Raw genomic sequence first — 15,198 nt, forward strand, 5'->3', positions numbered from 1 at the left:
ACACTCATCAATGGGCACCATGGGCATCGCACCCATGGGCATCACCCAAGTCAACACCCATCAATGGGCACCATGGGCATCGCGCCCATGGGCATCACCCAAGTCAACACCCATCAATGGGCACCATGGGCATCGCGCCCATGGGCATCACCCAAGTCAACACCCATCAATGGGCACCATGGGCATCGCGCCCATGGGCATCACCCAAGTCAACACCCATCAATGGGCACCATGAGCATTGCACCCATGGGCATCACCCAAGTCAACACCCATCAATGGGCACCATGGGCATCGCGCCCATGGGCATCACCCAACTCAACACCCATCAATGGGCACCATGGGCATCGCGCCCATGGGCATCACCCAAGTCAACACCCATCAATGGGCACCATGAGCATCGCACCCATGGGCATCACCCAACTCAACACCCATCAATGGGCACCATGGGCATCGCGCCCATGGGCATCACCCAACTCAACACCCATCAATGGGCACCATGGGCATCGCGCCCATGGGCATCACCCAACTCAACACCCATCAATGGGCACCATGGGCATCGCGCCCATGAGCATCACCCAACTCAACACCCATCAATGGGCACCATGAGCATTGCACCCATGGGCATCACCCAACTCAACACCCATCAATGGGCACCATGAGCATTGCACCCATGGGCATCACCCAACTCAACACCCATCAATGGGCACCATGAGCATTGCACCCATGGGCATCACCCAACTCAACACCCATCAATGGGCACCATGAGCATTGCATCCATGGGCATCACCCAACTCAACACCCATCAATGGGCACCATGAGCATTGCACCCATGGGCATCACCCAACTCAACACCCATCAATGGGCACAATGAGCATTGCACCCATGGGCATCACCCAACTCAACACCCATCAATGGGCACCATGAGCATTGCACCCATGGGCATCACCCAACTCAACACCCATCAATGGGCACCATGGGCATCGCGCCCATGGGCATCACCCAACTCAACACTCATCAATGGGCACCATGGGCATCGCACCCATGGGCATCACCCAAGTCAACACCCATCAATGGGCACCATGGGCATCGCGCCCATGGGCATCACCCAAGTCAACACCCATCAATGGGCACCATGGGCATCGCGCCCATGGGCATCACCCAAGTCAACACCCATCAATGGGCACCATGGGCATCGCGCCCATGGGCATCACCCAAGTCAACACCCATCAATGGGCACCATGAGCATTGCACCCATGGGCATCACCCAAGTCAACACCCATCAATGGGCACCATGGGCATCGCGCCCATGGGCATCACCCAACTCAACACCCATCAATGGGCACCATGAGCATTGCACCCATGGGCATCACCCAACTCAACACCCATCAATGGGCACCCATCACTCTCCACCTCCCCCCCATCCCATCCCATCCCATCCCATCCCAGCACCTTGAGGTCCTCGAAGAGGCGCTGGGTGAGGACGTGGTTGCAGCTCCGGGTCACCTTGTCCAGGGCGCCCTGGGCCTGGCGCCGCAGCTCCTCGCCTTCGGGGTGCCCGAACTGCGCCAGGCGCTCGGTGAAGCTCCTGCGGGGGGGTCAATGGCTGCTGCGGGACCTTGACCCCCCCCCCAGCACCCCCATGGCCATGGGGCGGCCTCACCTGAACGTGGGGCAGCAGTTGAGCAGGGCGATGGCGCGGCCGGCGGTGCCGTCCGGTGGGCCCGGGTCATTGGGTGCCTCCAGGAACCGCTCCACCTTCCGCTGGAAGCTGAAGCACCCGCGTGGGTCACCCATGGGTGCCATGGGGAGCCAATGCCATGGGGACCCTGTCCCCGTGTCCCACCTGTGCAGGAAGGTCACCAGCACGCCCAGCAGACTCTGCGCCATCTCCCTGCCGAAGTCGGGGGTGATCTGGGGGGCTCGATCCACGTGCGCCCGCAGCAGCTGTGGGGACACGGCCACCACGTCCCCAGGGAGTCCCCAACCACCCATCACCATCACCATGGGATCCTCATCACCCATCACCATAGGGTTCCTATGGAGTCCCCAACCACCCATCACCACCACCATGGCATCCTCATCACCCATCACCATAGGGTTCCTATGGAGTCCCCAACCACCCATCACCACCACCATGGGGTCCTCATCACCCATCACCATAGGGTTCCTATGGAGTCCCCAACCACCCATCACCACCACCATGGGGTCCTCATCACCCATCACCATAGGGTTCCTATGGGGTCCCCAACCACCCATCACCACCACCATGGGGTTCTCATCACCCATCACCATGGGGTCCCTATGGGGTCCCCAACCACCCGTCACCACCACCATGGGGTCCCTATGGAGTCCCCAACCACCCATCACCACCACCATGGGGTTCTCATCACCCATCACCATAGGGTCCCTATGGGGTCCCCAACCACCCATCACCATCACCATGGGGTCCTCATCACCCATCACCATAGGGTTCCTATGTGGTCCCCAACCACCCATCACCATCACCATGGGGTCCTCATCACCCATCACCATAGGGTTCCTATGGGGTCCCCAACCACCCATCACCACCACCATGGGGTCCCTATGGGATCCCCAACCACCCATCACCATCACCATGAGGTCCTCATCACCCATCACCATAGGGTTCCTATGGGGTCCCCAACCACCCATCACCATCACCATCACCATAGGGTCCCTATGGGGTCCCCAACCACCCATCACCATCACCATGGGGTCCTCATCACCCATCACTATGGGGTCCCTATGGGGTCCCCAACCACCCATCACCACCACCATGGGGTCCTCATCACCCATCACTATGGGGTCCCTATGGGGTCCCCAACCACCCATCACCATCACCACCATGGGGTGCAGCGGGGCCCATGGGGGTCCCATGGGTGCCCGTACCCCAGTGACGCGCGTGGCCAGCCCCTCCTGCAGCTCCTGGCTGGTGACCTCCTCGGCCCACGTGTCCTCACTGAGCTGCAGCTCCTGGGCCAGCGCTGCCTCCACCTTCGCCTGCCCACGGACACCGGCAATGGGGACACCGGCAATGGGGACACCGCAGCCACCCCGCTGCCCACCCCGGTGCCACCGGTGCCGGGTCCCACCTTGACGGCGCTGATGCAGCTGCTCTCGAGGCTGCGCTGGGTCTCGGGGGGCAGAGGGGGCCCCAGTGCCTGCAGCAAAGGCCCCACCTCAGGGTTCCCCAGCACCTCCCTATGGACGGGGGGGATACGGGGAGGTCATTGGGGGCATCATTGGGGGGGTCATTGGGGCCCTATTGGGGTGCCATTGGGGTGACGTTGAGGTGACATCGGGGTCCTATTGGGGTGCCATTGGGGTGACGTTGAGGTGACATCGGGGTCCTATTGGGGTGCCATTGGGGTGACGTTGAGGTGACATCGGGGTCCTATTGGGGTGCCATTGGGGTGACGTTGAGGTGACATCGGGGTCCTATTGGGGTGCCATTGGGGTGACGTTGAGGTGACATCGGGGTCCTATTGGGGTGCCATTGGGGTGACGTTGAGGTGACATCGGGGTCCTATTGGGGTGCCATTGGGGTGACGTTGAGGTGACATCGGGGTCCTATTGGGGTGCCATTGGGGTGACGTTGAGGTGACATCGGGGTCCTATTGGGGTGCCATTGGGGTGACGTTGAGGTGACATCGGGGTCCTATTGGGGTGCCATTGGGGTGACGTTGAGGTGACATCGGGGTCCTATTGGGGTGCCATTGGGGTGACGTTGAGGTGACATCGGGGTCCTATTGGGGTGCCATTGGGGTGACGTTGAGGTGACATTGGGGTCATATTGGGGTGCCATTGGGGTGACGTTGAGGTGACATTGGGGTCCTATTGGAGTGGTCATTAGGGTCCAATTGGGGTCCCATTGGGGTGACATTGGTCATTGGGGTCCCATTGGGTTGCCGTTGGGGCAGTCATTAGGGTCCTATGGGAGTCGCAGTGCTATTGGGTCTCCCACTGGAGGTAGGTGCTGCTATAGGGCTCTCTGTGCTATAGGGGTCTGTGCTATGGGGTCTGTGCTATGGGGTCTCTGCTATGGGGTCTCTGCTGTGGGGTCTGTGCTATGGGGTCTCTGCTATGGGGTCTCTGCTGTGGGGTCAGTGCTATGGGGTCTCTGCTATGGGGTCAGTGCTATGGGGTCAGTGCTATGGGGTCTGTGCTATGGGGTCTGTGCTATGGGGTCTCTGCTGTGGGGTCTCTGCTATGGGGTCAGTGCTATGGGGTCAGTGCTATGGGGTCTCTGCTGTGGGGTCTCTGCTATGGGGTCTCTGCTATGGGGTCAGTGCTATGGGGTCTGTGCTATGGGGTCTCTGCTATGGGGTCAGTGCTATGGGGTCAGTGCTATGGGGTCTCTGCTATGGGGTCAGTGCTATGGGGTCTGTGCTATGGGGTCTCTGCTATGGGGTCTCTGCTATGGGGTCTGTGCTATGGGGTCTCTGCTATGGGGTCTGTGCTGTGGGGTCTGTGCTATGGGGTCTCTGCTATGGGGTCAGTGCTATGGGGTCAGTGCTATGGGGTCTGTGCTATGGGGTCTCTGCTATGGGGTCTCTGCTATGGGGTCAGTGCTATGGGGTCTGTGCTATGGGGTCTCTGCTATGGGGTCAGTGCTATGGGGTCTGTGCTATGGGGTCTCTGCTATGGGGTCTCTGCTATGGGGTCTGTGCTATGGGGTCTCTGCTATGGGGTCTGTGCTATGGGGTCTGTGCTATGGGGTCTCTGCTATGGGGTCAGTGCTATGGGGTCAGTGCTATGGGGTCTCTGCTATGGGGTCTCTGCTATGGGGTCTCTGCTGTGGGGTCTGTGCTATGGGGTCAGTGCTATGGGGTCTCTGCTATGGGGTCTGTGCTATGGGGTCTGTGCTATGGGGTCTCTGCTATGGGGTCTGTGCTATGGGGTCTGTGCTATGGGGTCTCTGCTATGGGGTCAGTGCTATGGGGTCAGTGCTATGGGGTCTCTGCTATGGGGTCTCTGCTATGGGGTCTGTGCTATGGGGTCTCTGCTGTGGGGTCTGTGCTATGGGGTCTGTGCTATGGGGTCTCTGCTATGGGGTCTGTGCTATGGGGTCTCTGCTATGGGGTCAGTGCTATGGGGTCAGTGCTATGGGGTCTCTGCTATGGGGTCTCTGCTATGGGGTCTCTGCTATGGGGTCTCTGCTGTGGGGTCTGTGCTATGGGGTCAGTGCTATGGGGTCTCTGCTATGGGGTCTCTGCTATGGGGTCAGTGCTATGGGGTCTCTGCTATGGGGTCTCTGCTATGGGGTCAGTGCTATGGGGTCTCTGCTGTGGGGTCTCTGCTATGGGGTCTCCGCAGGCTCCCAGCGCCCCGCGCTCCCTCACCGGGGGTAGGCGCCGCTGTTCCACTCCAGGAGCACGTAGAGCTCCGTGACCCCGAGCGCCCGCTGCGCCGCGGCCCCGAGGCGCTGCGCCAGGGCCCGGTGGTACCCGCGGGCGTAGACGGCGGCGGCGTCGTAGGCGGGCGGGAAGGCGGGGGCCACGTGCGCGCGCACGGAGCTCAGGTCCTGCAGCACCCGCGCCGCCAGCGCCGCCAGCTCCGCGCCGAGCCCGGCCCCGGCTCCGCTCCCGCTCCCGGCCCCGGTTCCAGGCGGCGCCGCCTGCGCCAGGCGCTCCCCGGCCGCCCGCGCCGCCGCCTCCTGCCAGCGCTGCCGCAGCCGCCGCGGCCGCCCCGCGCAGCCGGGCCCCAGGCGCTGGTCCGCGGCCTCCTCCTGCTGCAGGACCCGGATCACGGAGCGCAGCAGCGGCAAGGGCCGAGCGGCGGCCACGGCCTCGGCCAGCACGGCCCAGAGCTGCGCCAGCAGCGCCCGGTAGAGCAGAGCCACGTCCCGCGCCTGGCGGCCCGGGGGCGATGGGGATGAGGGGGCCGAGGCCGGGGCCGATGGGGAGGGCGCCGCGCACTCGGCCTCCAGGGCAATGATTTGCTCGTCGGCCGCCACCAGCTCCCGCCGCTGGATCAGCTCCAGGATCTCCAGCACTGGGCGGGGGGGGGGGGGGGGGACACGATGCAGCCGTGGCGGCCCCGAGCTGTGCCCCCCCCCCGTGGCCCCGCATCCCCCCGTCCCTGCGCCACCGGCCCCATGTCCCATGGAGCCATCCCCGTGGCCCTGTGGTGTCCCCGCATCCGCAGCCCCCTTACCCTGTGCCCCTGTGATGTCCCCACATCCCCATCTCCGTGTCTCCATCCCCACATCCCTTGTGTCCTCGTGCCCACACATCCCCATTCCCATGTCTCCATCCCCACATCCCTTGTGTCCTCATGCCCACACATCCCCATTCCCATGTCCCCATGTCCCTGTGATGTCCCCACATTCCCATCCCTTTGTCCCCATTCCCAAGTCTCATATCCCCATGTCTCACGTCCCATCCCCATGTCCCACTTCCACATCCCTACATCCCTTGTTCCATGTCCCCATGTCCCTATGATGTCCCCAGGATGTCCCCACATCCCCATCCCTTTGTCCCCATGCTCAAGTCCCATGTCCCCATGTCCCATCCCCACCTCCCCACGTCCCCATGTCCCATCCCCACATCCCCACGTCCCATCCTCACACATCCCCATCCCCATGTCCCACATCCCCATGTCCCATCCTCACACATCCTCATCCCAATGTCTCCATTCCCACATCCCACATCCAATTCCCAGCTCCCCATGTCCCATTTCCACATCCCCACATCCCTTACGTCCTTATGCCCAGGCTTCCCCATCTCCATGTCCCCATTCCCATGTCCCTGTGATGTCCCCACATCCCCATCCCTTTGTCTCCATTCCCAAGTCCCATCCCCATCTCCATATCCCCACCTCCCTATGTCCCCATCCCCATCCCAATGCCTCCCTCCCCGTCTCCCATCCCCATCCCTCGCCCCTCACCCGACAGCGGCTCCTTCTCCTTCCCTCTCCCGTCCGTGCCCTGCCCGGCTCCGTCCCCATCGCCTGCGCCCGCCCCGTCCGCGCTGTCTCCGGTGCCCGCTCGCTCCGCGCCGGCCCCGCGCTGGCCCCACGGGGTGGGCACCGCGAGCCGCAGCCAGGACCCGCGCTTGGCACCGCCGGGCTCCTCCTTGCGGCGCCGCCGGCCCAGGTCCTCGGAGCGGCGCCGCGCTCGGGCATCGCCGCCGGGCCCCGGTCCCGGTCCCGGTCCCGGGGGGGCTCCGCGCCGGGAGCGCCCGAAGGGGCCGAGCCCCACGAGCAGCTCGAGCGTGGCGCGGCGCCGGAACCGGCTCTCGGGGCTGGAGGCGAACGGGTCCCCGGGCTCGTCCTCGTCCTCCCGCGGCGGCTTCCTCAGCAGCGGCATCGCCTGGGGGGGAACCGGGCTGGCACCGAGAGGCCCCCGGGGGGCACCGGGACCCCGGAGCGGGGCAATGGGGCCCCGCCGTGCAAACCCCTGCCCGCCCCATGGGTGCAAAGCCCTTTGCCCGCTCCCCACGGCCCCTGCGCACGTACCCCCGGCGCTGGTGCTGCGCTGGTGACACCGGTGCCGGTGCAATGGTGCTGGTGCAGTGGTGCCGTGCTGGTGACACCGGTGACGGTGGCCAGGGGTTTCCTGAGGAAGCGGCCGCCCATGGCCGGGGCAGGGTCAGCCCCGGTTCCGCTGGGTCACCGGGGACGAGGGGGACACGAGGGGGGGAAACGGGGGGGGGTACCCCGGGGGATGGCACCGGGGACACGGAGGGGACGGGGGACAGGGGCGCGGGAGGACCCCGAGTGCCGCAGGGACCGGACAATGGAGGCGCAGGGGACCCCGTTCCGCGCCTTGTCCTGAGGGTCACAAGGGGCCACCGATGCCGCGGGGATGGGACCTTGGTGGCGCCAGGGACCCCATGAGCCCCGCAGATGGGGCCCTAGGAGCACTGGGGACCCCATAGATCAGGGGGAGGGGACCCCGGTGATGCAGGGGGGACCCCCCCACCGTCGTCCGGAGGGGAACAAGGGACGCACCGCGTCCCGGGGGGGTGACGGAGCCGCCCGGGACCCCTCGCGTTGAACGGACGGACCCGGGGGCACAAGGAGACCCCCCCCAACCACGGGCGGGACCCAACCGGCGGCACTAGGACCCGGGGGAGCCCGGCCCTGGGAGCTCGGGGTTAAGTCCCGCCCCCTTCCCTCCTCCCGCCTCCGATTGGCCAGCGCATGAACCAATGGAAAAGACGCTCTGCCGCTGACCCCGCCCCCTAGCAATGGGGCGGGCCGGGCTGTCTCCATGCTTGGGCTCAGCCAATAGGAAGCCTCGGCTTTGCGTTGTGATTGGCTCGCAGCGCCTGGTGGGCGGGGCGAGCGCACCTATTAAAGAGCGGCTGCTTTAAGGGGCGGGGCCAGGGCGCCGTTAAGCCCCGCCCACCGCCGGTTCCGGTTCCGGTGCGGCCCATGGCCGCCGCCGCCCGCTGAGGGCCCGGCCCGGCCCGGCCCGGCCCCGCCGGTCACGATGTCCTCGCGCTCGGCGCTGGCGGCGGGGAACGAGCGGAACGTGGACGCGGTGAGGGCAGGGCCGGCACCGGCGGGGGGCACCGGGAGGGGCCCGCTCGGTACCGGACCGGGGAGGGGCCGGTTGGTACCGGAGCGATGAACCGGGGACACGGGGAGGGCTCGGTTTACAGCGGGGAAGGGGAGGGCACCGGGAGGGGCTGAGGGCACCGGGGAGACCCGATTCATACCGGGTGGGGGCACCGGGAGGGCTCGGTCGGTACCGGCAGGGCTCGGTTTATTCTGGGGTGGGTACTGGGAGGGGTCGGTTCGTACCGGGGGGGGGGGCACCGGGAGGGATTGGTTTATACCGGGGGGAGGGCCTTGATCTGTACCAGGAGGGGATGGGGGCACTTGGGGGGGAGATCGGTTTATAGCGGGGGGGGGGCACCGGGAGGGGTCAGTTTATACCCGCGGGTCCGGAGGTACCGGGAGGGGTCGCTGACAGCGGTCGCGACCGGCCCTTTTTGGGGAGGGGGTTGCGGGTATCCGGATACCCTCGGGCGAGGCCGGGACACGGCTCCGGAGCCGGTTGGACCGGATGGATCCCAAACCGCGGGTCAATGGCGGGGGGCGGGGGGTGTGGGTGTGATCCCCCCCCCCCCCCAACGAGGTCAATGCTGGGGGGGGGGGCGGGTCTGGACGGTTCCATTCGGGTTCCCCCCCCGCCCCGGCCCCAGCTCGGCGGCAGCCGCTCGGAGAAGGGCTCGGGCTGGTCCAGCCGCTCGCTCGGCGCCCGCTGCCGCAATTCCATCGCGTCGTGCCCCCGAGGAGCAGCCGCACATCGGGAATTACCGGCTCCTCCGCACCATCGGCAAAGGCAACTTCGCCAAAGTGAAGCTGGCGCGGCACATCCTGACCGGCAGGGAGGTGGGCACCGCCGGGGGGGGGGGGTCTATGCGGGATGCAGGGGGTGATGCTTGGAGGGGGGGTATTTGGGGTTGTTCCCCCCCCCCCCCCCCCCCATTTCTTGCCCTTTTCTCCCCAGGTGGCCATTAAAATCATTGACAAGACCCAGCTGAACCCCACCAGCCTGCAGAAGGTGGGGGGGGCACCCAGGGGGTGGGGGGCACCCATGGGTAAGGGGCTGGGGCCCCCCCAAGGAACACCTTTAATACTCTCCCCATAGCTCTTCCGGGAAGTTCGTATCATGAAGGGGCTGAACCACCCCAACATCGGTGAGTTGGGGCTTGGGGGGCAGCCATGGGGGGGGCACCCGTGGGTGCTGATGGTTGCCCCCCCCCCCCCCCCCCCCATAGTGAAGCTGTTTGAGGTCATTGAGACAGAGAAGACGCTGTACCTGGTGATGGAGTATGCCAGCGCCGGTGAGAAACCACCCCAGTGGGTGCTGGACCCCCTTTTGTGGGTGCTGGGCCCCCCCCGTTGGCCCCTGGGTGCACCCTAGGGTGCTGGTGGGGACCTGGGGGGGGTCTAATGTGGGGCAATGGCCACCTTTGCGAGGGGGCACCCAGCACCCATGGGGGTTCAGGGGGGCCGCAGCACCCATGGGTGTCCCCGCAGGTGAAGTGTTCGACTACCTCGTGTCCCACGGGAGGATGAAGGAGAAGGAGGCGAGAGCCAAGTTCAGACAGGTCGGAGGGGGGAGATGGGGACACGATGGGGGGACATGGGGACGCCATGGGGGGCGGACATGGGTGCCACTCCCACAGTGACACCCCCTTGTGCCCCCCCAGATCGTCTCGGCCGTGCACTACTGCCACCAGAAGAACATCGTCCACAGGGACCTTAAGGGTGGAGCCCGGCCCATCCTCGGGTCCCGGGCCCCATCTCTCCCATTGTTCCCCACTGGGTTGTGGATGTAATGGAAATGCCCCTTCCCCATCCCCTTCCCATCCCCTTCCCTCCTTCCCATCCTCCCCTCCCTTCCCCTTCCCATCCCTCCCATCCCCTTCCCATCCCCTTCCCCTCCCCTTCCCCATCCCCTTCCCCATCCCTTCCCCCTCCCCTCCCCCTTCCCTCCCCTTCCTCCCCATCCCCTCCCCCTTCCCCCATCCCCTTCCCCTTCCCCTTCCCCTTCCCCTTCCCCTTCCCCTTCCCCTTCCCCTTCCCTTCCCCTTCCCCTTCCCCTCCCCTTCCCCTTCCCTTCCCCTCCCCCTCCCCTTCCCCTCCCCATCCCCTCCCCCATCCCCTCCCCCATCCCCTCCCCCCATCCCCTCCCCCATCCCCTCCCCCATCCCCTCCCCCATCCCCTCCCCCATCCCCTCCCCCATCCCCTCCCCCATCCCCTCCCCCATCCCCTCCCCCATCCCCTTCCCCATCCCCTTCCCCTTCCCCTTCCCCTTCCCCTTCCCCCTCCCCATCCCCATCCCCTCCCCCTTCCCCTCCCCCTTCCCCTTCCCCTTCCCCCTTCCCCTTCCCCTTCCCCTTCCCCTTCCCCTTCCCCTTCCCCTTCCCCTTCCCCTTCCCCTTCCCCTTCCCCTTCCCCTCCCCCTCCCCCCTTCCCCTCCCCCATCCCCTCCCCCATCCCCTCCCCCATCCCCTCCCCCATCCCCTCCCCCATCCCCTCCCCCATCCCCTCCCCCATCCCCTCCCCCATCCCCTCCCCATCCCCTCCCCCATCCCCTCCCCCATCCCCTTCCCCATCCCCCTCCCCATCCCCTCCCCATCCCCTTCCCCATCCCCATCCCCATCCCCATCCCCATCCCCTTCCCCTTCCCCATCCCCATCCTCCTGTCCTCATCCCCATCATCCCCATCCCCTTGCCCCGCTCCCGGGGTCCCCGTCCCCCTCCCATCGCCCCCCCGCTGTGCCCCCAGGCTGAGAACCTGCTGCTGGACGCCGAGGCCAACATCAAGATCGCGGACTTTGGCTTCAGCAACGAGTTCCGGCTGGGCTCCAAGCTGGACACGTTCTGCGGCTCCCCCCGTACGCGGCCCCCGAGCTCTTCCAGGGCAAGAAGTACGACGGCCCCGAGGTGGACATCTGGAGCCTGGGCGTCATCCTCTACACCCTGGTCAGCGGCTCCCTGCCCTTCGACGGCCACAACCTCAAGGTGGGCACCAGGATGGGGCTGGGCTGCATCCGCGGGCACCTTGGATGTGCTGGGTACCACGGAGCCATGGCCTGTGGTAGCCCTATGGGAGGCTGCAGCCACCCTGTCTCCATGGGGATGGGAGCACGTCCGACACAGCTGTGCCCATGGAGGAGGTGGTGGTGGTGATGCTGTTGCCACCCCATATCCACCCATGGCCACGTTGGATGTGGTGGGTACCACGGAGCCATCGCCATGGCTCTATGGGAGGTTGCAGCCACCTCGTCTTCCATGGCTGTGTTGGATGTGGTCCCATCCCCGTGTCCATGGAGGACGTGGTGGTGATGCTGTTGCTATGGGTCCAGGGGAGGTGGCGGCCACCCCATATCCACCCGTGGCCACAATGGATGTGGTGGGTACCACAAAGCCAAGGGTTGGTTCTTGTGTCTGTGTCCATGGAGGGGAGATGGTGGCCACCCCAGCCCCATGTTCCTGGGGGAGACGGGGGTTGTATCCATCCATGGCCACATCCATGGCCATGTTGGACGTGGTTCTATCCGTGTCCATGGAGGAGGTGGCGGCCAGCCCAGCCCCATGTTGCTGGGGGAGCTGGGGGTTGTATCCATCCGTATCCATGTTGGATGTGGTTCCATCCCTGTGTCCATGGAGGAGGTGGGGGTCACCCTATGCCCTTGTTGCTGGGGGAGACGGGGGTTGTATCCATCCGTATCCATGTTGGATGTGGTTCCATCCCTGTGTCCATGGAGGAGGTGGGGGTCACCCTATGCCCTTGTTGCTGGGGGAGACGGGGGTTGTATCCATCCGTATCCATGTTGGATGTGGTTCCATCCCTGTGTCCATGGAGGAGGTGGGGGTCACCCTATGCCCTTGTTGCTGGGGGAGGTGAGGGTTGTATCCATCCGTATCCATGTTGGATGTGGTTCCATCCCTGTGTCCATGGAGGAGGTGGGGGTCACCCTATGCCCTTGTTGCTGGGGGAGATGGGGGTTGTATCCATCCGTATCCATGTTGGATGTGGTTCCATCCCTGTGTCCATGGAGGAGGTGGGGGTCACCCTATGCCCTTGTTGCTGGGGGAGCTGGGGGTTGTATCCATCCGTATCCATGTTGGATGTGGTTCCATCCCTGTGTCCATGGAGGAGGTGGGGGTCACCCTATGCCCATGTTGCTGGGGGAGGTGAGGGTTGTATCCATCCGTATCCATGTTGGATGTGGTTCCATCCCTGTGTCCATGGAGGACGTGGGGGTCATCCTATGCCTATGTTGCTGGGGGAGCTGGGGGTTGTATCCATCCGTATCCATGTTGGATGTGGTTCCATCCCTGTGTCCATGGAGGACGTGGGGGTCACCCTATGCCCTTGTTGCTGGGGGAGACGGGGGTTGTATCCATCCGTATCCATGTTGGATGTGGTTCCATCCCTGTGTCCATGGAGGACGTGGGGGTCACCCTATGCCCTTGTTGCTGGGGGAGACGGGGGTTGTATCCATCCGTATCCATGTTGGATGTGGTTCCATCCCTGTGTCCATGGAGGAGGTGGGGGTCACCCTATGCCCTTGTTGCTGGGGAACACGGGGGTTGTATCCATCCGTATCCATGTTGGATGTGGTTCCATCCCTGTGTCCATGGAGGAGGTGGGGGTCACCCTATGCCCTTGTTGCTGGGGGAGGTGAGGGTTGTATCCATCCGTATCCATGTTGGATGTGGTTCCATCCCTGTGTCCATGGAGGACGTGGGGGTCACCCTATGCCCTTGTTGCTGGGGGAGACGGGGGTTGTATCCATCCGTATCCATGTTGGATGCAGTGACCACCCCATACGTCAGTGGTGGTCCCATCCCATGGCTCTAGGGCACATGGTGGCCGTTCCATCCCCGTGTCCTTGGGGCCCTGGTGGCCCCCCCGTAGCCGTCCGTGGCCATCCCAAATGTCACCCTGTGGGTGCCCCCCTGGCCCTTGTCACCCATGGGTGCCCCACAGGAGCTGCGGGAGCGGGTGCTGCGGGGCAAGTACCGGGTCCCCTTCTACATGTCCACGGACTGTGAGAACATCCTGCGCCGCTTCCTGGTGCTGAACCCGGCCAAGCGCTGCACCCTCGAGGTGGGGGCACAATGGGGGGGTCCGGGGGGGTTCCAATGGGTCCCAGAGGGATCTCGGGGGGGTTCTGAGGGACCTTGGGGGGTTCCAATGGGTCCCAGAGGGACCTTGGGGGGTTCCAATGGGTCCCAGAGGGATCTCGGGGGGGTTCTGAGGGACCTTGGGGGGTTCCAATGGGTCCCAGAGGGACCTTGGGGGGTTCCAATGGGTCCCAGAGGGATCTCGGGGGGGTTCTGAGGGACCTTGGGGGGTTCCAATGGGTCCCAGAGGGACCTTGGGGGGTTCCAATGGGTCCCAGAGGGATCTCGGGGGGGTTCTGAGGGACCTTGGGGGGTTCCAATGGGTCCCAGAGGGATCTCGGGGGGGTTCTGAGGGACCTTGGGGGGTTCCAATGGGTCCCAGAGGGATCTCGGGGGGGTTCTGAGGGACCTTGGGGGGTTCCAATGGGTCCCAGAGGGATCTCGGGGGGGTTCTGAGGGACCTTGGGGGGTTCCAATGGGTCCCAGAGGGATCTCGGGGGGGGGTTCCTGGGCTCTTCCCATGGGGCCGTGGGGGGGTCTGGGGCAGAGCATCCCCGTGCCCCCCCCCCCCAGCAAATCATGAAGGACAAATGGATCAACATCGGCTACGAGGGGGACGAGCTGAAGCCCTACAAGGAGCCGGAGGAGGACTTTGGGGACGCCAAGCGCATCGGTGAGGCCCCCATTGCCCCCCCCGCTGTGGGTCCCGCGGGGTCCCCGTTGCCCCCCGTTGCCCCCCCGCTGTGGGTCCCGCGGGGTCCCCGTTGCCCCCCCGCTGTGGGTCCCGCTGGGTCCCCGTTGCCCCCCGTTGCCCACCCGCTGTGGGTCCCGCTGGGTCCCCGTTGCCCCCCATTGCCCCCCCGCTGTGGGTCCCGCGGGGTCCCCGTTGCCCCCCGTTGCCCCCCCGCTGTGGGTCCCGCGGGGTCCCCGTTGCCCCCGTTGCCCCCCCGTTGTGGGTCCCGCGGGGTCCCCGTTGCCCCCCGTTGCCCCCCCGTTGTGGGTCCCGCGGGGTCCCCGTTGCCCCCCCGCTGTGGGTCCCGCTGGGTCCCCGTTGCCCCCCATTGCCCCCCCGCTGTGGGTCCCGCGGGGTCCCCGTTGCCCCCCGTTGCCCCCCCGCTGTGGGTCCCGCGGGGGTCCCCGTTGCCCCCTCGCTGTGGGTCCCGCTGGGTCCCCGTTGCCCCCCCGCTGTGGGTCCCGCGGGGTCCCCGTTGCCCCCCGTTGCCCCCCCGCTGTGGGTCCCGCGGGGTCCCCGTTGCCCCCCGTTGCCCCCCCGTTGTGGGTCCCGCTGGGTCCCCGTTGCCCCCCGTTGCCCCCCCGTTGTGGGTCCCGCGGGGTCCCCGTTGCCCCCCGTTGCCCCCCCGCTGTGGGTCCCGCTGGGTCCCCGTTGCCCCCCATTGCCCCCCCGCTGTGGGTCCCGCTGGGTCCCCCGTTGCCCCCCGTTGCCCCCCCGCTGTGGGTCCCGCGGGGTCCCCGTTGCCCCCCCATTGCCATCCCCGTGCCGCAGAGGTGATGGTGGGCATGGGCTACACGCGGGAGGAGATCAAGGACTCCCTGAGCACCCAGAAGTACAACGAGGTGAC

The 15,198-nt window shown here is 65.8% G+C and overlaps 1 protein-coding gene across 1 annotated transcript; it reads left to right on the plus strand.

Moving 5' to 3' along the window:
- Positions 1 to 8,357: 8,357 nt before the first annotated feature.
- On the plus strand, positions 8,358 to 15,196 carry LOC308230998 (MAP/microtubule affinity-regulating kinase 4-like; the record flags this gene model as incomplete). Its single annotated transcript, XM_080636077.1, is given in 13 exon segments — positions 8,358 to 8,506; positions 9,174 to 9,257; positions 9,259 to 9,363; positions 9,482 to 9,535; positions 9,623 to 9,671; positions 9,753 to 9,818; positions 10,015 to 10,085; positions 10,188 to 10,244; positions 11,271 to 11,370; positions 11,373 to 11,506; positions 13,482 to 13,601; positions 14,192 to 14,291; positions 15,123 to 15,196. Coding segments are annotated over 13 exon segments (1,065 nt in total), but the record flags the coding sequence as incomplete, so codon positions are not given.
- Positions 15,197 to 15,198: the final 2 nt, after the last annotated feature.

The sequence above is a fragment of the Psittacula echo genome (genome assembly GCF_963264785.1).
Source record: "Psittacula echo genome assembly, chromosome: 29".
NCBI lineage: Eukaryota > Metazoa > Chordata > Aves > Psittaciformes > Psittacidae > Psittacula > Psittacula echo.